General features: G+C 40.7%; 2 protein-coding genes across 3 annotated transcripts in view; both read left to right on the forward strand.

The window, feature by feature from the left end:
- galnt2 (UDP-N-acetyl-alpha-D-galactosamine:polypeptide N-acetylgalactosaminyltransferase 2) overlaps positions 1 to 5,742 on the forward strand; it is a 62,998-nt gene extending 57,256 nt beyond the window's left edge. For both annotated transcript variants that reach the window (XM_084000198.1, XM_084000199.1), the window contains 2 exons: positions 459 to 578; positions 701 to 5,742. In XM_084000198.1, coding sequence (XP_083856324.1) covers positions 459 to 578; positions 701 to 856 — 276 coding nt within the window. In that variant the 3' untranslated portion in view covers positions 857 to 5,742. The remainder of the gene's footprint in view (positions 1 to 458; positions 579 to 700) is intronic.
- A 2,332-nt stretch (positions 5,743 to 8,074) lies between these two features.
- Positions 8,075 to 18,766, forward strand: smyd2a (SET and MYND domain containing 2a). The gene is made up of 12 exons (XM_083997609.1): positions 8,075 to 8,349; positions 9,687 to 9,750; positions 10,625 to 10,735; positions 11,506 to 11,566; positions 12,499 to 12,626; positions 13,382 to 13,449; positions 14,187 to 14,289; positions 14,518 to 14,628; positions 14,805 to 14,925; positions 15,088 to 15,262; positions 15,743 to 15,851; positions 16,039 to 18,766. The coding sequence occupies exons 1-12, from the start codon at positions 8,177 to 8,179 to the stop codon at positions 16,120 to 16,122; spliced, it is 1,308 nt and encodes a 435-aa protein (XP_083853735.1). The 5' UTR covers positions 8,075 to 8,176; the 3' UTR covers positions 16,123 to 18,766.
- The last annotated feature ends 1,602 nt before the right edge of the window (positions 18,767 to 20,368 follow it).

Here is a 20,368-nt window from a genome sequence, read left to right on the forward strand (position 1 = left end):
AACAAAGACTCTCTGTTCAATTAGACGTAAATGTCTCATAGCAGTTCCTGCTATGGTCATCATTTATAGAGAAAGACTATTTCATAAAACAGATACATAAATATCTATTGCTACGATCACAGCACATACTTACATAGAACAAAAATGTTTTTTATTTGTTTGTGCAAGGAGGATACAACTGGTCTAATCAACCAACCTGATGCAAACATCCCTTGTTGCAGTGGCATTTGATATTTGGAGTCTGATTTTTAGTCATGCCAGACATTTGTTTGATGTGAGCCGTTATTTGTGCATCTCTGCAAAATTCACTTTGTAGCTGCATTAAGTTATAGAATAAAACATTAGGTCAGGATATGATATGAGCCAGTATTTGTATTAATAGCAATGAGCCTCGCTGCCTGTAGAACATGCAGAAGTGTGGACGCATTTATACTAATATTCCCTGTGTTTTTGTGAAGGAATGGGCCCTGACCAAGGACAAATCGGTTAAACACATGGACTTATGTCTGACTGTGGTGGACAGAACAGCTGGTTCCCTCATCAAACTACAAGGCTGTCGAGAGAACGACAGCAGACAGGTAAAGACGCTTAGTTTGGGTCAGCAGCCCCGTTTGAAATGTTTCCGCAGAGCGCATGTTTTGTTTTCTTTTCTTTTCTTTTGTACGCGTAAATCATCATGTTGTCGTTTTGTTCTCGACAGAAATGGGAGCAGATCGAGTCCAACTCGAAGCTTCGTCACGTGGGCAGTAACCTCTGTCTGGACAGCCGCAGTGCCAGGATGGGAGGCCTCACCGTGGAGGTCTGCAGCCCCAGCCTCAACCAGCAGTGGAAGTTCACCCTCAATTTACAATCATAGTGGGGGGGGGGGGGCGCAACGGACCCCCGGGTAGAGTTGGATCGAGGATAGAGACACCAACAGACTCTGAAACGCGGGTAAGAAGATGGACTCAAGGAGAAAGACAAACTCGATGGATACATGGATGCTTTTAGCTCCTCCTCCTCCTCCTCCTCCTCAGAGGTGCGGCCAGTCGTGTCTACACCCCTCTCCCCCACTACACCCCTCCTCAAAATCAAAAAAAAAAAAAAAAAAAAAAAAAACCTGAAATAGTCCAACGAGCCACGCCCCCGGGGGGAGGGGCCTTGCAGACCAAACTGGAGTAAAGTTGACTTGTGTTTGATGGATGGGCGGCGACAGCGATGATCATGATGAGGATAAAAGCGATGAAGAGGCTTTCCATCCAAACTACATACCTCAGTGTTTTTTCATTGATGGTTCCAGAGGTAAAATGACGAGTGAATTCTTTTTGTTCATTTTCTTCCTTCAATGCTGGTGAAATGGAACTCTCTGACGTTTTTATTTTGTAATTATTTTATTTTCTTATTATTAATATTTTTTATTTCTTGGTCTTAATTCTGTACGGGGGAGGGAGGTTCAAGGGAGCTTCTTTTTTTTTTTTTCGTTCTTGAAAGAATCAGATGTTGGTGTTGTTGCTCCTCTCCACACCGAGTTAGAGCCGGTAGCGGCATACGGAGGCTCCGCGCTGCCGTGGTTTCACAGAAAGATTTGGGTTCAGAGTGACGTGAAGAGGGGAAATGGACTCGAGCTCTTGAGCTTCTCCTCTTGTTTACTTTCACTGGTTTACAGGATCAACAGAGAAAAGGAGAAACGAGGTGGAGAGAAGAGGCTGTGTGTACTTTCTTGTGTTCTGTATGGTTTTTCCTACAGACACGGTGGAGGTTCGGCCTGGAAGAACCGTTCCTGAAAACAGGAAGTGTCCTGAAGCCCAATCTGAAGATTCACTGTTTGTCTTCAGGCCGTAGCACTGGTTGTTACAGCATCTTCACTTCCACACCGTTAAATCTCCACAGAAAATACACAGAAGATAAATCTCTCTCCATGCTCTGTTTTTTTTTTCTTTTTTGGTTTACTTTTGTCAAAAAACAAACAACCAAACCAAATTTCAAATGGATGTTTTGTGTTTCGGTCGTACCAGAGGAGCGATTAAAATGAATTTTTCTTTCCATACTCTCACTGATCTCTTAATGGCTCCTTGTGGAGCAGTTCAGTTTATACATCTCCTCTTTCCTATACAGATCATTGTTTTTGCCTTTGTCTTTATTGCCTATATTGTAGGAAGGTTACTGTGTGAGAAACAGGCCCAAACTGGATTTGATGCTGCAGCTTCTTCTCTAGCAAACACGTGTTTTCTGCAAATGGATAACAGTGACTTTTTAATATGAGAGATCCCCACTATTTTACGCTTTGACATAGACATGATTAAAATGAGAGTTAATCCACTTTCAACACTACCCAGCATGCATCAGCTTAAGAAATTAATCATGTCCATGTGTGGCAAAATTTCAAAAAAAAAAGACAGAGTTGAGTTGATTTTTCTTTTCTTTTTTTGTCTTTTATTTATCAAGACAGATTCCTCAGTTTTGTTGACAAAGTAAAACCTTGCTCGTTCCCAGCCTGAGAACAGATGTCATGCAGAAAGGAAAAGGAGCCTTTAGTCAAACTGTATGAAATATACACAGCTCCAGAAAGCTGCGCGTCCTCACCAACAAGTTCCCACAGTTGCACTCGGGTCAGAAGTGTTTTGCATCATCATGCAACATGTTTGTTTCCTTCGTGGTGGCTTTTAGATGAGCCATCTGTTCAGAAGTTTCAAAGTGCAGTAAACAAGGTTTTACTGTTTGTCCCCGCTCGGTTTCTGCTGGAGGTGGGCAGGTTTTTTTTTCCTGATTGCACAAGCAGGATTGCTGAGCTTGTGCTGTGCGGAGACAAATGAGAGCACCTCTCTCTTTTATTTTGGTGAGCCGTTTTTTATTCGGTGCAGACGTGTCTCAGTGTTGCCAAAAACAGCATCATGCCGCTTTTCGGGGTTTCCTGTCACCTGGCTGGTGTTACTCGTCGTGGCATTTACAGTACATGTATCTGCTTTGCAACACTAGTTTCCCCCTCTGTGCTTCATCATCATCACTTCATCGTCACTGCTCTGATCCTCTGTGCTGTTAGTCACTGATGAGTAATGACGGTGGATTTCAGGGGGAAATTGGTTTTGATTAAATTTGGAGATTCGTCGCTTGGCAGCTTTAAGGCAAATACATGAACACAAAACATCTCTGAACAGACATAATGTACAACAGAAGTAGTTTATTCTAGAAAGAAGCTGCAGCCTCAAATGTTTTTTAATGTGAAAAATCCACTGTTTCTCATTATTTCTCTCCCTCTCTCATGCACATTGACATCCTCACTGATAAATGTTCCTTAGATTACTTTATGTTTTGAGTTTCCTAAACTGACAAAGACAGCTGGTTGTATTTGTTGTGTTGTCCGATACTTCTGCATCCTCTCCCTGTCTTCTGCCATCTTGTTTCCTTGTGCCACAACTTCATCCATCTGTCAGCAGACTGAGTGAAGGCTCGCCTGGGTGAAAAAAAGTCTGTCCCGTGACTCCGTTTGTTTCTGTGTTGTGCTGTTGTGAGGTCAGAGTCGGACTCGGATGTGAGGAAGACTTTGTGTTTCCATGGTGACCAGACTCAAAAGGGCCCAAATCTGGTGTAGCCTATGGTATCAGTCAGATTCAATGCTGATCAAAGAGTGGATTTACTGTTTTAGGTTTTGAATACCAGCACTTTTTTTTTTTTTTTTGCCATTCTGGCTGGAAAATGTAAAATCTGAAACACGATTAGTGTCTTAATTTAAGAATAGATATACGTTTTTATTAATTTTCCCTTAAATGTGCATCTGAACCTTTGTCTACAATCAAATCGGAGGCTTTGCAAAACAAGACACTAAAGACACATGACAGAAATAGCTACATGGTGCAGCACCGACAGACACAAACACTCACAGAGTCCTTTAAAAACAGCAAAGTGGTGATTGTTTATTTTTACCTGTGTCGCAGCGACGGTGCCATCTTTTCACTCGTGGCGTCTTACACATGATCAGTTTCAGCTGATTCTGGCTTTGCAACTCTAACGGCTGTTTGACCCTGATGAGATGAGTCAGACAGCTATTCCTTTACTTTTCATGTGCTTGTGTAAAGGGCAAGTCCACAACTCTAGACACGACCCATTCATTTCCTGTCGATCTGACTTCCAACCGTGCGGCGTGTTGTGCACGATTCTCAAGTATTAATGTCTGTCATCAACCGTTGATGCTGTTCACTGTGAGATAGTGACAAGCCTCAATCTTAAGAGGTCTTTACTTTCTAGTCCACTGTGTCTGTCCATGAGGGTCACAAGCCGATGTTTTAATGGCCTGTAGCGCCCTCTGTTGGAAAGAAAAGGGACTGAATGTAGTAAACTTCTCATGTGAAATACTCAACCAAGGTTTTCCCTCTTTTTTTTTCCCTTTTTCACATTTGCTTAAGACCTTTTTTTTCTACATACATGTTGATTCAGCCAAGCTTTCACCAGAAACAAACCTAATCACACCTCAGAACAGACGTGTGAACCAAACTGCACACACCTGACTGACAATAGCATTACTGTCTGCTCATGACGGGAAGGATTATGTTCTTTAACGCCTTCTTTTTCTTTTTTTTTTCTTTAAATGAGTCTTATTCTTGTTTGTATTATTGTTTTTATATATTATTATACACAGAGGAGATGGCTGTAAAAGTCCAGCACCTCATCTTGATTGGATGATTAAATGTTTACATCTTTCGCACAATGTGCCAAAGTTCCTTCTAGAAAGAGAGAAAATGGGTAAAAGCCTTTGGAAATGCAGAGTTTAGTGGAGGTGAATCCCCTGTGTGTTGCCTATACAGTATGTTGTGTATCTCATTGTTGTTTCTTTTCGAGTCTCTATCCAGAGTGCAGGAAAGGCCAGGGGGAAGACGGCTCTTATGGCTGCAGATCTGGTGTCAGTTTTAACACTAGACCTGGGGTTTACTTTCTGCTGCCTCCTGATTTCATGTCTTTAAGTTGTTTTTTTTGTTTTTTTTTTACAAGCACCAGCTATGTAATAGGTCTAAACATTAATGTATGTTGAGGCTGTATCCGTATCTTCCCCTCTGAGCCAGTAGGAGTTTTTATTCATATTGCCGTGTTTTGGAGGGAAACAATCAGCCGCTTTGTTTGAGTTTAACAAGAGGACGTAAAAATGTTCTTGGTGTTCTCTCAGCTTTGCGGTGAAACAAAGAGAAGAGTTTTGTCATATTTTGTCCTAAAAGAGGGACGTCTTCCCCTCTGAGCCCACCCCAAATCCCCTTTTAGGATTAACAGAAGAGAAGCCAGCTCTGATAGGTGAAAAGCCCTGCTGAGACATCCAGCTCAGGACTGCTTAAGCTTGTCCATGCAATGAGTCACCGTAAGAGTGTATCTGAGCCGGGGCGTCACAGGGGCTTAACATGCACATAAGACAATATACTGTAAAGTCTCATCAATCAGTAATAAAACATGCAATGGCTATCAGGAGGGAGGGATGTGAACTGATGGATTGGTAATGTGTTTTCTATGAGGAATGTGGCTTCATTGAATGACAGCGGTGTTGTAATTAACGAGGCGGGTGATATGGCGCGAGGGATCACACATGTAAAAGTGTATATTTTTGTATATACCTACATCAGTGTGTGTACAGTATGTACATATATACACAGTGTACTCAGCCGCGGTTCCTAGTTTTGTTGTCGGACTGTACAGCGCTTCTAACTGTTCCTGTTTTATAGATACTGCAGAAATTCAACTTTGAATGAGGAGAAATGATTAACTTAAATAAATGCATTTATATATATAAACTAAACAAAGTGGAGTGTTTTCATCTGTCCAAGTGATTGATTGTTTCTCTTTTTTTTCATTTAATTTATTTGTTTATTTGTAATGGGACTCTGCGTATTCATGCACATATAAAAAAAAAAAATTGTTGTAAATATGCCAGATTTAGCTCCAGAGCTAATTTCCATCTGCAGTCCCATGGTACACAAATAAAATTACAAGACAAAAACAAAACAATACATCACACAATAGTTGCATCGGTCGGAAGGAACAAAAAGTGGTGAGATATTTAAGTGCATTTATGCAGCCTTCAATCTGGGCTGATGTGTGCAAAAACCTCCATGTCATACTGCTGCTTTAGGCCTCTTAAATACCAGTGACAGTCAGCATTTTGTTAGTTGATTAGTCTCAGGAAGGAGAGTATGAAAACTATTCTGTGTTCTCCATCCATCATGTGCAAATGCAATGTCAGCCTGAACCCCAACAACCCACTGTGTCATGTTGTCCTCTGGGAAAACGCTCTGTCCCAAACTAAATACAGCATAAACTTTCATAAATTTGAGGACAATGCAAATGGGTTATATTTATTCTGGGTTTCTAGGACAAAGGCAATATGGTTAATTCAATGAGCTCCAAGTTATGCATACATAATGTATAAACACTATGTTTACAACATCTGTCACACAGAATAGCCTCTAATTGTTTGAAGAAATGCCAACTCTATAGCCAAAGTGTGGAGACAGAAGAATTACTTGGTTCTTGGTTTCTCAACATAAAAATGAAGTATGTTGATACCACTATAAATGATTGTTAGATATCTCATCCCAAAACCATGGGCTTAAATATCCTTGTGTGCTATGGTATTAGGGTTTTCCTTAAGTAGAACATACACATCCAGCCTAAACCATGAGAAACAATCCCAGTGAAATGAAACATAGCATCATATTTTGACTATATGGTGTAGTATTTTGGGCATGACTGCATGTTATCTCGCTAAAACAATTTAAATATCAGCGCCCAGAGTTCTTACTAACAGGAATTGCAATTACTTTAATTGTCCAAGTATTTTTAAACCATGCTAGGGTTTTGACTCTCAATTTCTATTGCTCTTGCTGTGTGTTTGTGCACAGTGCTGAGGATAAATTTAGATACACACAAACATAGTACTTCTAAACAAGGACCACAAAGCTAAACACAGATAGTACACACAAACAGTGCCAGTTTATTAGGTACATCTACCTAAAACTAATGCACCCTGACACAAATGACCTGCCATAAAACCTGCCTTGGCAGCTCCTGTTGCATAGAGGTGCAGATTGCTTGATGGATGTTTATTTTATTCAACCCATCCCACTGATATGAATAATTATAGAATCTCTGTAAAATACAATGCAATACAATTAAGTACCACAGACTGCACCCTCAGAAATGACACAAAGTTGATTTAGCATATACATTAGGTAAATTGGCAACAAAGCGTTAAACAATATTATAACCTTTATTTAGACTCGGAAATATATTGAGGTAGCAACCTCATTTACAATACAGACAAGACAAAAAAAAGTACATTTGAAATGCACAATAAACACATCAGGTATACAGTATTAGAGAAAAGAATACTACTACAAATAATAGTTTATATTTGTATAGCACCTTTCATGCACAAGGTGCAGCTCAAGTTGCTTCACAGCCAGGATAGAAGAAAAAAAACAAACAGGTATAACAATGCAATAATAGTACCGTAAAAGGCAATAGAGGTGAGATAAAGCATGCAATAAATAGACATATACTGTATAGACATAGCAATTACATAATGAAAGCAATTTACAGTTTGATGGGAATAAAAAACCGTAAAAGGCAATAGAGGTGAGATAAAGCATGCAATAGATAGACATATACTGTATAGACATAGCAATTACATAATGAAAGCAATTTACAGTTTGATGGGAATAAAAGTCAGAACATGTAGAAGATGGGTTAAATACCAGTAATTAATTGAAAGCAAGGGTACAAAAAAGGTCTTCAAGTGCTTCTTGAAACTCTCTATGAAGGAAAAGTAAAGAACAGACTATCACATTAGAAACAAATTCACGATCAGCAAGATGAGTCAACTAAAAACAGGAGTAGTTGGAGGGTTTTCACCGTCCATATATAGTTCAAATATTTACAGATTTATGTCATAGATTGGATGGTATGGTTTGCTATAAACTGGGTTTATATGAGGGCATCATCAGAGTGCAGTGCATCCTTCACCATGTGGCTGCAGGTCGGGGGCGTCGCCTCTCCACCAGGGGGCGCTACGAGCCGAGCCGAGCCGGACACACGGAGCAGCGGCGGAGAGGAAGACGAGGCTCCGCAGCCACAGGGTGATTAGAGCAGGCGGCGGCGGACACAGGTGCTGCTGCTCGGGTAGGACTAGTTTGTGACCGAAGACAACGGAACAATAGGAGCCATGACGAACGAAGGCATCGAGGGGACGGAGAGGTTCACCAGCCCGGACCGAGGCCGCGGCCTGCGGGCGCTGAGGCACTTCTCCGTGGGGGAGCTGGTGTTCTCCTGCCCCGCGTACTGCTACGTGCTGACGGTGAACGAGAGGGGGGCGCACTGCGAGCACTGCTTCACCAGGTACCACACACACACCGCTGCCCAACAGCTGGGGAGGGAGGGACACACACAGACACACACACATACATCCACAGTGGATACTTAGGGACATGTTCACGTTGTTTAAACGAGGGTAAAGCGACCCAGCAGCAGCAGCAGCAGCGGGTCCTGTCCGGTCCAGCCCCGGCTAACCTCATCACCTAGCCGGGTTAGCTGCTGCTGCCGAGCCGCTGGGTCCGGTGTGGGTCGGTGCAGGCAGACAGCTCACCTGACCGCACACTGCACCATTTGTTTGTTACACTGCAGAGCCAGGAGAGTCTGAAATATAAGTACAACAACCATAATGATGTTTTTTTTTTTCTTTTAAAGCCAGACTATAGCAGCTTAGTTTATTAATGTGGTGCTGCACCACAGACCAGGCACACTGACAGCTGTTTACACAGAGAGAGCAGCACTTCACTTTTCTTTTTAAACAAAAGTGTAAATGTGACAAATCTACTGGCAGCTGTTCCTCAAAGGCAGAGAGAAAGTAAAGATCTTTTAGTCATCATGATTTCAAGATCTATAGAAAACACTCACAACATCATAACATATCAGATCCAGTGCATCATGTTATTTAGCCCCAGGAAGTTGTTGGATGTGGAAAGGACAGAGAGGCCCAACATGATTCAGAGACCCCACATGTGTCAGTGTGTGTGTGTGTGTTTGGGCACACAAACATAAAACAGGGTTAAACTCTGGTCCTTTTTTATATGCAGCTCAATAACACACTTTATGATGACGAGGGCCTTCAGAGTTACATTTACTCTAGTCTCTCTCACACTGCTACACACACACTCACACACTCACTCACACAAAAGCATACACACACCTCCTACCCGAGCTGCCATTAAGGTTTGTAGAGCAGTAAAAGGTTAGGGTGCTAAATTTAGGTGACCATGTGTCCCGAGAGAGGAGGAGCCAGGAGTTGAGAAGGCCAGGGGTGTGTGTGTCGGTGTGTGTGTGTGTGCCTACAGTCAGAAATGTTGTGTACATGTGTCTTCATGTGATTAATCAGACATTCCTAACACACAGTGACTTTTATCAGTTGTCTAGTTGTATGAAAATAAACTTTAAATGTTGATAGAATTAATAATGATTTAATTCTAATATCTTACTATAATTGAGCTGCTATGAATGAAAATAAAGGTTTAGTGACCAAGTGTATTCTGTTGGCGTTGAATGTGTAAATGAGCCACAACCTTTTGTCAAAGAACTGAAACAAACCGTTTCTGTGTTATTTCTCATATTTCAAGCGACTGGTTTCCATTGTCACAGTTGTAGTGAAGTAATTTAGTTCTGTCTTCGTGTTATTACAGGAAAGAAGACCTTTCCAAGTGTGGCAAATGTAAACAGGCCTACTACTGCAATGTGGACTGTCAGGTAAGAGCGCTTTCCACATCCTTTTTGCGTGTGTGTTTGTTTTTCAAGTCGCTCCTTGTAGCTAATGTGTGTGAGTATGTTTAACAGTTCCTACAATTGACTAAAGGAACTTGTAATGTACATTTTAACAGAAATATATGTGTTGAGTATTTGTCAGTCTTCATTTGTGCTCTTTTAAAAAACACAAATGGCTCGAAGAGAATAGGAATGGTCACACACATATCCATATGAGCATTTTCACTCTGCTGTTGCTATGACGATTCAGTCTGCCTCCCATCTAGTTTTAGGTTCATGCCAGAAAACACAACTAATAGTTCATTTTGTAATAATTAAATCGTCATTCTTCAGCCTCTCTGTTCGCTGTTTTGTCATTTCAGTTATTACCTTGTTACACACATTATTTAAAGAGGAACTATGTAGGCTAAGTCCCGTCGCTGTTCCACTGTTTTGCTAACCCTCCTCTCGACCATGTGCATTTGTTTACAACAGAGCCGACGAGAAATCAATCAATAGAGCGGTAGATGATGTTGTATATCATGTACGATGTTACGACGTGTATATTTGTGTAGTTTAATCTGTCATAAACAAGAGATTACGTGTTACGGGGTGCGTTTGTGTCGTAGTGCAAAGTTGTTTTTCAACCAAGAGATACAATAAGTGACTCGCACGTGGAAGCAGAGAGCCTCCACTGTCCCTGTAACAAGTTTAGCCATTTATTAAACCGTCACAATTACTCCAAAGCTGTTTAATTAAGGTAAAAATGTAGCATAGTCAAGCTACAAATCCTGCATAGGTCCTCTATAATGTCGATTTTTTTTTTTTTTATCTCACTTCTTATCCCTGCCTCCCTCTGTGTGTTTGTGTATTTATGCAGAGAGGTGATTGGCCCATGCACAAGCTGGAGTGTGTAGCCATGTGTGCCTATGGCGAGAACTGGTGTCCGTCGGAGACCGTCAGACTGGTGGCCAGAATTATCGTCAAACAGGTAAAGTAATCAGAGGAAGGAGAGGACTGGAGGTGTTCACATTACATAGTCCCTCTCAGTTTATACTCAAACTGTTTATAACAACTAGAAATGAATTAAAATCCAAGAGAACAAAGGCTGAACATTAGGTCAATGCGAGGTAGAAAACTAGGATCAAAGATTTAAAACGTGGTGCATATAAATCCCTCTGAGGTTCCTACATAAGCTGCTGTAGTTGTCTCACTGGCCGTCAGTAACATCTCCTCTCTGTTACATCTGTGAGTTTACTGTTACTGTTTACTACCAGGAGAATTCAAAACGACCAGTGTGTGTGTGTGTGTGTGTATGAAAAGTGTAATGACTGAAGGTTGAACAGCAGCATTGGAGCACGTTGCTACAGAGTTTGAAGGGTTTTGATAAAATTCAAATAAAACAAGTGGACGAGGCTTGGTGGTAAATTAAATCTATGTGCTGGACCTTACTGTGTGTAACTGTCCTCAGTTTCATTTGTATATGTTTTGCATGAGTACAGTAGTATCCTGGATGTCCTGTCAGTGTGGAGGAGCAACATTAAGTCACTTTGGCCACACCATCACTGTCGGCTTGTAGTTTAAAATTGTCTTGTGTTTAAGTTTCACCTCCGATTTTAAAGTGTTGTATTGCTATATTGCATTTTATGACACAATGAAAGACACACTAGAATGAATAAATGAATGTAATTAAAGCAGAAAGTGTGAGATTCTTTCTTTTGTTTTTGCCTTTAATGATCTCGTGTGTCCTCCACGTTTCAGAGAGTCACAACAGAGCGCACTCCTTCAGAACGGGTGCTGCTGCTCAGAGAGTTCGAAGCCCGTAAGTCTACGTGTGTGTGTGTGAGAATATAAATATAAGGGTGTGTGCTTAGTTACACATGTGTGCACTTTTAGTTACATGGCGCAGTGTGTGTCTGTGTGTGTGTGTGTGTGTGATCTTCCTGTGTCTCTGCAGTTATAGCAGCATGTCTATTAATATCTCTGCTGTAGCCTCCAGTCCTGGTTTTGTCTCTTTCATTCACTAAGGCTGCAGCAGCACTGGGACTTAAATCCCAAGCTTCAGCGTGCTGTAATTTCACGTTCTCTCTTCCCTCCTTTAACAACTACTGTCACTGTGACTCTTGAGCAAGGCACATTGTGCTATGATAAAAACCATGTGTCACTGTGTCCTTTCTCAGCCCCCACTAAGTGTTTTCTTTGCTCCAGTTAGTGTCAGTTGTTATCATTTGGTCTGAGCTGTTGTTCAAGGCTCAGATGTGTCATCAGAGGATTGTCACAGAATTAACCTTCACACCTGTCTCTCATGCACACAAAGCAAATCAGTGGCCAGCTGCTGCCTGCTGCCACCGGTCTGTGTCTGAGTGTGTCTGTGTGTGTGACTGACAGTGACACATGGCCTATAGCAGCGGTATATTATACACCGACCAACAAGGAGTGGCTCCTCTGTTTGCTGAAATGTGGTGCATGGTCGTGTAGTGGTAACAAACGACAAAAAAAAAAACATGCTCACACAATTCTGGATGGATAGTCGTTTAATTTATAACTTTAAAACACTTTAAAGTAATTAACATGATCAGTGAAGGCCAGAGAAATGTGCCATGTGTTTCTCCGCGTGGCTGGTCCTAACTTACTTCAAAATGAGCTAATAAACAAAAACGTCCAGGTACAAGGTTTTCTCTTCGTCTCTGTCTTTTGTTGTCCCCCTCTGCCCCAGTGTTTCATGTCTGCTTATCTTCTGTCTGCCTCTTCCAGATCTAGATAAGATGGACAGTGAGAAGGACGAGATGAACCAGGCAGATATAGCAGCGCTGCATCATTTCTACTCCAGACACATCAGCGACCTCCCCAACGAACAGGCTCTCACAGAGCTCTTTGCACAGGTAAAACTAGACTGGAAAACAGTAGAAACATTATAGGGAGGTAGATTTTAATTTGTTTAATTTGACACACTCTGCGCCAAATTATTAAAATCCTGTCATTTACCAGCAAGAACTAATCAATCAACCCTTAGACCCAGAGCAACACGACATGCTGTTGGTATAAATTCTCTGAATAGAAACTCTCTGTTCCCAGAAGCGTCTTTGATCCTAAGGTTGGATGAGGGGGTCAGAGGTTTTGGCTGACACACACAGGTGTTGACCTTTCTTATTCTACGGAAGAGCATGCTGGGATGTAACACACACATATATTATACATGCACAAAACATTCAGTCTCACAGTACATGCAAATATGATGTACTAGCACGTCCACATTACTCAGATGTGTAATATGCTTGTGTTTACACATGTTTACATCCTTCTCCTTCTCCCCACCCCACTCCTGTTAGTAGACACATGGCACCAGGATGTGTATATCACAGATACACTGGTCCTGTCTGGCATCGGTCTACATCATTTAGCTCTTTAATTTGATGCATCTACACCAGTGGAAATGGCCTCTTTGGCTTCTTATCTCAGGCTGTATTTAATCTCCACCACTGGATTTCCTTCCCTCCGTGTAAGGAGCTGTACAGCACAGCACAGCGCAGTGGAGAGTGATGCCATTTGTATCTTACTATTCACCATGCTGTCCCTTTTTTCACCTGTTTTGTTTGTTTGTGTTTCCCCTCCTCTCTCCTGTTTTCTTTCTCTTCAGGTAAACTGTAATGGCTTCACCATAGAGGACGAGGAACTCTCCCATCTGGGGTCTGCGGCTTTTCCTGAGTAAGTGGTCGATTTCAACACTTGATCATCATTTAGGAGTCCATAGTGATTAGTTAAATCACAGGGCCAGTAAAACAGACAGTGCAGTATGTTAAAACCAGGGGTGTCAAACGTGCGACTTGCGGGCCAAAACCAGCGCGGCAAAGGGTCCAATCCGGCCCTCAAGATAAATTTGCCATGTGTGAAAATTACATAGAAGACAGAAGAGGCATAATATTGTTGAAATATGTGCTCACATACAGTATTTTTTATCAAGAAATTTCTGGTTGTTCATAATATGTTTTGTAATGGGATAGTTCATTGACTGTAAACATCTTAATAATGTACTAAAACAAAGGGAAAAATTAGAAGTTCTTGCTACTGTTTTACTGGTCCGGCCCACTTGAAATCAAATTGTTCTGTTTCTGGCCCCTGAACTAAAATGAGTTTGACACCCCTGGATTCAACATTTGATGAAAACACTAGTTTCTCCCCTCTGTCGCCTTACATTATTACACTGCCTCCTCCTCATCACCATTTTGTTTTTCCTATTTCTCATGGTTTTAATAACAATGATGTGATTTCACAATAAATGTTTATTTTCAATCTGTTTATTCCCCTGTGGTAGAATTTAAATGAAACACCATGTTGTTCTAACATCTTTAATCTGCTAAAGGTAGTGCTTTCTTCCCCATTCTCTGGTTTAACAATCATTTCTCAAACCTTTCTGTGCTTCTTTCTTTCCTGTGTCGCTCCAGTGTAGCACTGATGAATCACAGCTGTAGTCCTAATGTCATAGTGACCTATAAAGGCACAGTGGCTGAGGTCAGAGCTGTTCAAGAGATAAACCCTGGAGATGAGGTAAGAAAAGAGAGCACACATTTAGCAACAATACCTGAAAGACCTGAAGTGAAATTATAGCACATTTCTCAAAGAATCTTTAGAATGAACGTTTACCCAATTGACAATATGCACACAAATTTGTAGGTTACATTAGATACACAACATCTGGATGAATACAAGGAATACAGATGTTATCAGTGTTTTTGAATAATGGAAAATGTCTGTGTTTTTTCTCTTTCTCTGTAGATCTTTAACAGTTACATAGACCTGCTCTACCCCACAGAGGACAGGAAGGAAAGGCTGCTGGATTCCTACTTCTTCACATGCCAGTGCACTGAGTGCACCTCCAAGTCTAAGGTACTGTTGGCATATCTGAAACTTGAACATTTTCTTACGTGTTATTACAAAACATTGATATATAGATGTAGGTGTAGTCAGAGCGATAGATATAACATTGTTATATCTATCGCTCTGGGTGTAGTGTGCTTTTTTTGTTTTGTTTTGTTTCATGCCACGTCTTTATCACCCTTCAGGACAAAGCAAAAATGGAGATCAGGAAACTGAGTTCTCCACCAGAAGAAGACGAAATACGATCCATGGTCCGTTATGCAAAGAATGTAATCGAGGAGTTCAGGAGAGCCAAACACTACAAAAATATCCTCTTCTTTTGTTTATGAATTGTGTGTTATGTTATTTGCACTCTTTTCAGTTTCTCTGTCAGTTTTGTCTCCTGTCCTTACTAATGACAAACTTTGACTTCAGTGCCTCCTCTTCTTTTGCTCCGTTCTTTGTCATTATTCCTTGACAACCTGGTACCTCCCAGTGAGCTCCTGGAAATGTGTGAGCTCAGCCAGGAGAAAATGGGGGCTATATTTGCAGACACCAACGTCTACATGCTGCATATGATGTACCAGGCCATGGGCGTCTGCCTCTACATGCAGGACTGGGATGGAGCAATGAGCTATGGAGAGAAGATCGTTCAGCCATACAGGTAAATTGATCTGTGAAGCAGACAGACAGCAGGGATGCAGTCATGCTGGTATAATGGATCATCAATCAATTGTACAACAACAGCTTTGTCAGACAATCGCAGGCATTTCATTAAGCCCCGTCGACAAGTTCAGTGGCTGATTGGGGCGGCAGTCCATCAGTTAGAGTTTAATCTCACTAGAAATCATCTGTGCCCTAATGTGTGTGTGTGTGTGTGTGTCTGTAGAAATGTAAGCATAGGGACAAAATACAGATTTTAATTTTTAATTCTTATTGTAGTACTTTAATAATCAGCTCAGAATGTGTTGATAATGTTTTATTTACAGCATGACTCATGTTTCCCAAGATGCATAGTTTATCCAACCAACATTATATACACTATACTGCAGCACATTGGATTGAACATTTAAATGTATAATTAATCATAGATTATATCTTGTGTTTCCTTTTGCATTCACTGCCTGTTGTATTCTCTCTGCAGTGTGCATTACCCAGCCTACTCTCTGAATGTGGCGTCTATGTATCTGAAACTGGGACGTTTGTATCTGGGGCTGGAGAAGAAGGCACAAGGAGTGAGAGCTCTGAAGAAGGTAGTGTACAGACATGTGGTCGATTGGTAAATTGTTTGGTGGCAAATTGAAGTGCTGTGAGGTAGAAAACACTGTGGGGTGAGGAGGAGTTAGCTGTAGTTAGAAGCTGCAGTGCTATCAAGCATTTACTTTGATCATCTGTCATAGACTGGGTGTCTGTTGTTTAAGTTTGTTTTCCTGTTTCCAGGCATTGGCCATCATGGAGGTGGCTCATGGGAAAGATCACCATTATGTAGCAGAGGTCAAACGAGAAATCGAGGAGCAGAAGTAAGGAAGGTGCAGCCGGAGGTGCAGAGAGATTAAAGAGAAAGGCACTGGAGTGAAGAAACGTATCTCTAAAAGCAACAACAGCAACAACAAAAATACACATCACAACTGCATGGCATGCATCTTGTACCTCCCTGTTTTTAAACCTTTCCATTGCCCACTCAAATGTATTTCCTGCCTCACTATAGGCAGAGTTTTTTTTTTTGGTTTGTTTTTCATGTCTACCGTGAACAGACTCTGGCAGAAGATGACCACATTTTGTATCTGCAGCAGCCTACGTACTGTCAGACCTGGACTTGAAAGCAGACAAGCGAAACACCTACAGTTCTAACCATGAACTCTGTTTGAATATGTTGGTTCCTGTGTGCTGAAGCTCATTAAACCCATTTAATGCCCATACTGTTATTCAAAAAAAGGACCACGTCAGCAGAAAACAGAAACTTCAATACTGCCTTTTGGAAGAAACAGAGCTTTCATATGACGGCTACATGAGGTCCTCCTGTCTGAAGTGAATTTTCCTCCAGCTTTTCTTTCCTTGCGAGTCTGAGGACTTTCACTGTGTTTCGTGGACCCATCAACAGACATGTGGCAGCAGTTTTGGCTGCACAGCTATTTTGCTCTGTACAAAATATTGAGTAGTTAAGAGGATGTTACAACTTTTTCCCAGCCAATGCATTTCGAGTGTATCAACTATTCAGCAGCAGACTTTCTGGCTTCATTAATTCTTGTTTAAACTGTGAAAAAAAAAAAAAAAAAAAGATGTCTGACCATGCATCAGGTACTCTGTAGCAACGGAGAAGAGAATGCAAAGAACTATTCCTGAATGAATAACCAGTGGTTTGATTGATTTTGTCTTACAGTATGTTTTTGCTTGTTTTAATGAACCAGGAGAAGTGTTGCATGTTTTGTTTATGTGTTTGTGTTTCTCTGTGTTGTTTTTTTTTTGTTTTCATTTGAGGCTTGTTGACCAAAAGGGCCACGGGTTTAACTGACAAGGAACCAGCTATAATTTCTCTATTCACAGTTAAGTCCTTAAAAGGGTTGCTGATCTGAGACCAGTTTGCCTCTTAAATCACAGTGAAGACATTGGTTCTGTAACCTGACCAATGATCCTGGATCAGAGCCCCTTTGCTCTCAGGAAAAAAAGGCGCAACACTGTAGCTTCTGTTGTCTTTTGCAAAGAGATACACCATTTTACCTTTTTAATGTTTTCTCATGAGCATCATGAATCCAGATTGTCATTAGGAACAAAATCAACTGAGCAGCAGTGGGCAAAATATCAATGTGCAGCATGGCTGGGTAGGATAAAGGATATATCTTTTGCATTTTGTTGAAGTGAAAATATGATTATCCTCATACGCTTAAAACTTTATAGTCAGCATGAATGAATGAAATATTTGTGAAAAGGGAAACGCGTCTCCCTTTAATCTCTACTTCAGTGCTGAGTTGATTTTTGCACTCTGATCAGCTGAAATGCCTGAGATGATTTATATAAGGTAATATACACCTATGAAACTATTGTACCAACATGGCAACGTTTGTAGGATTCATTAACTTCAGCAGGAATGGGTATTCAAACCTCATAAAAAAAATCTGGTAATGGTACAATGGGCTGTGATAAAAAAAAAAAAAAAAAACATGTTGACGTCAAGATTTGTCATAGATGCCGGAAAAGTTGCCAGTGTGTTGTGATTTTAAATGACAGCAAAACTGAAATCAGAAGGAATTGTTACAGGTTGTAAAATTTTGTTTTCTCTCCCTAAATTTGTGTCTTTATCCAGAAATATTTATGTATTTAAAAAAAGAAGAAAAAAAGACAAGGTTAAGACAATGCAAAAACTATAACCTGGGCCTTATCTAGGGATTCTTGCACTCAATTTTTTTGCACAATATTGTGACACATTGATGTCAAAATGGCAGACCTGTAGGCACAGTTTGTTTCAATTTTTAAGTTTCTGTCAGTGGATGTGCACTGACAGAGGTACTGAGGTCACTGATCTAAATCTTTCTTTCTCTTAAAAATACCTGTAGCTTCTCCCTTTTGTTTACTATCAATGCAGTCATATGCACCACATCAGTGTGGGTTATTGAGGGTTAGAAATAGCCCTTTGCATGAGTTGCCCGTGGTCATATTTGTAGCAACTCCTGCACAGGTGATTTTCTTTTTTTTGTCACCTGGAAAAATGCATCTAGCAGGTGCCTGCCTTACAGCTTTGCATAGGTAATCCAAAAGCACCATTTTAGCAGCTCCGTTTAACATTTTCACTTTTTTAATATGTTGACAAAGGAAATACCATATGCGGGGTTGTAGATCGCACAAACCAAAAACCAATCTAATCCCTGCAGCTGCCAGATCCAAGCATGAAGTTTCTGGTCAGACTCTTAAGGCAGGTGAAGGAGGAATTATTTTCTTTTTCCTGCGATGTCATAATAAAAGATAAAACCTGTGGCACAATGATCCAAATGTTTAATCCATACTCGCAGGCAGAAGATCAGATGAAGTCGAGTTTAAACACCACCCCACATGATGTTTTCCTCCATTTCTGTGATGAACTGTTACTTTATCAGGCATGAATGTTATCCTAATCGAATGCATAACTTTTGTCTGAGCCTCTTAATTCTTTCTGTACCATGTCAGTGGAACTCAATAAAAGACAGTATGCCATTTGTGTTGATTATTATTCACATCTTGAGCATTTACAGTAAAAGAACAACAGATTAACATAGTGTTTTTTTTCCAGCAACTTCACAGTTTCTTAGATCTGAACTGTCAGTTTCTACCTTTTTCTAGTGAAGTAACCACATACATTTCCCTGAGAGAGGATTTAGCAGTAGCCTACTAAATCCTTACAGACTTGCTTGAAGATTATGTTCAAATACTCTGCTTTACATCCTTAAAATTAAGCCACAACATGCTATTATGCTGCTACATAAATGCAATTTAAGATGAGCACTTGTATCCTAAATGAAAACAGCCTGATTGGCAAACACAAAAACATCATTAAGCACACTGAAGCTGAAGCTCATGCATCCAAATAAAGGAACAATGTGCAAAACTAATTTTGATAGGAGGCATACGATACGACAATAACCAAACTTCAAACTGGGAACCCTAAATGTGTTTTGATCCAGCATGAATTGGTGTTCAAGAAGACATGTGCACATAAAACCACAAGAAAACGAAAGAAAGACATACAAGGAAATAACGTGTGTAATTTGATATTTGGGGTTATAGCACATTTTAAACCAACAGAAAATGCTTTAAGTCATATAACATACACTACTGTATGGGCTCAGTAATGGAATATGGATTTTTTTTTTTTTTTCTAATTTCAGCCCTACAAAAATGTTTTCAATGCAAAAGGTCACCATATTTCCCAAAACAAAGTTAGTAAATGTTGTGTTTAGCCTGTCTTCGAGACCATAAACTGTATGAGAAAAGACCAAACAAACCACAGACAAGACATAATTTCCACGTGGACCATATGTGTGAGCAGAGCATCACAGACTCCCATTATCTTTTCCCTGCATTCATAAAATTGAAGAAGACAAGAAAGATTTGCGATCAATCTGATAGTCACATCATATGGCACTGCCCAGAGCGATTAGGCACGGCACTGCCCAGAGCGATAGGCACGGCACTGCCCAGACAGAAGTGAACCAATCATCTGCCGAGCTACGGTTGACGTCACAGGAGGTAGCCAATGGGCGTGCAGCTGAGCGGGTCGCGACTTCCTCCGGCGCAGTTTGAATTTTTCCAACGAGCACAACAGTTAGTTTGTCTGAGAGAGGAGCGTCGCGCCCAAAGTAAGTGCCGATATATTCAGTCATTTTAGCTTTAAAGTGAAAATTTACACATGTCTTGCACATCACATTTTACTGTCTGTTTTCGATTATTACCCATGGATAACGTTACTTCTTGTCAGGCGAACTAAAACCGTGTTAAAACCGTTAACCATCCACACGGTTAATGTGTTAACGTCTTAACAGAAACGTGTAAACATGTCGGAGCGTTCACGGTCCACTTCACATTATTTATACAACAACATCAATATCCAACAATATATCTGCATCAAAATTAGTTACGTCGAAGCTAAACACGGTTTGACACCTGTATTTGTAGCTGATAGGCTATTTGCTAACATAACAATGCCTCCACATTGGAAACAAAAAATAACATTACGGTAGATGCATGCTAATGTTGTCTGTGAAATTAAGTGTCCTGCAGCACTCAAAGTAATGATGTAATT

The sequence above is a fragment of the Trachurus trachurus genome, assembly GCF_905171665.1.
Source record: "Trachurus trachurus genome assembly, chromosome: 3".
NCBI lineage: Eukaryota > Metazoa > Chordata > Actinopteri > Carangiformes > Carangidae > Trachurus > Trachurus trachurus.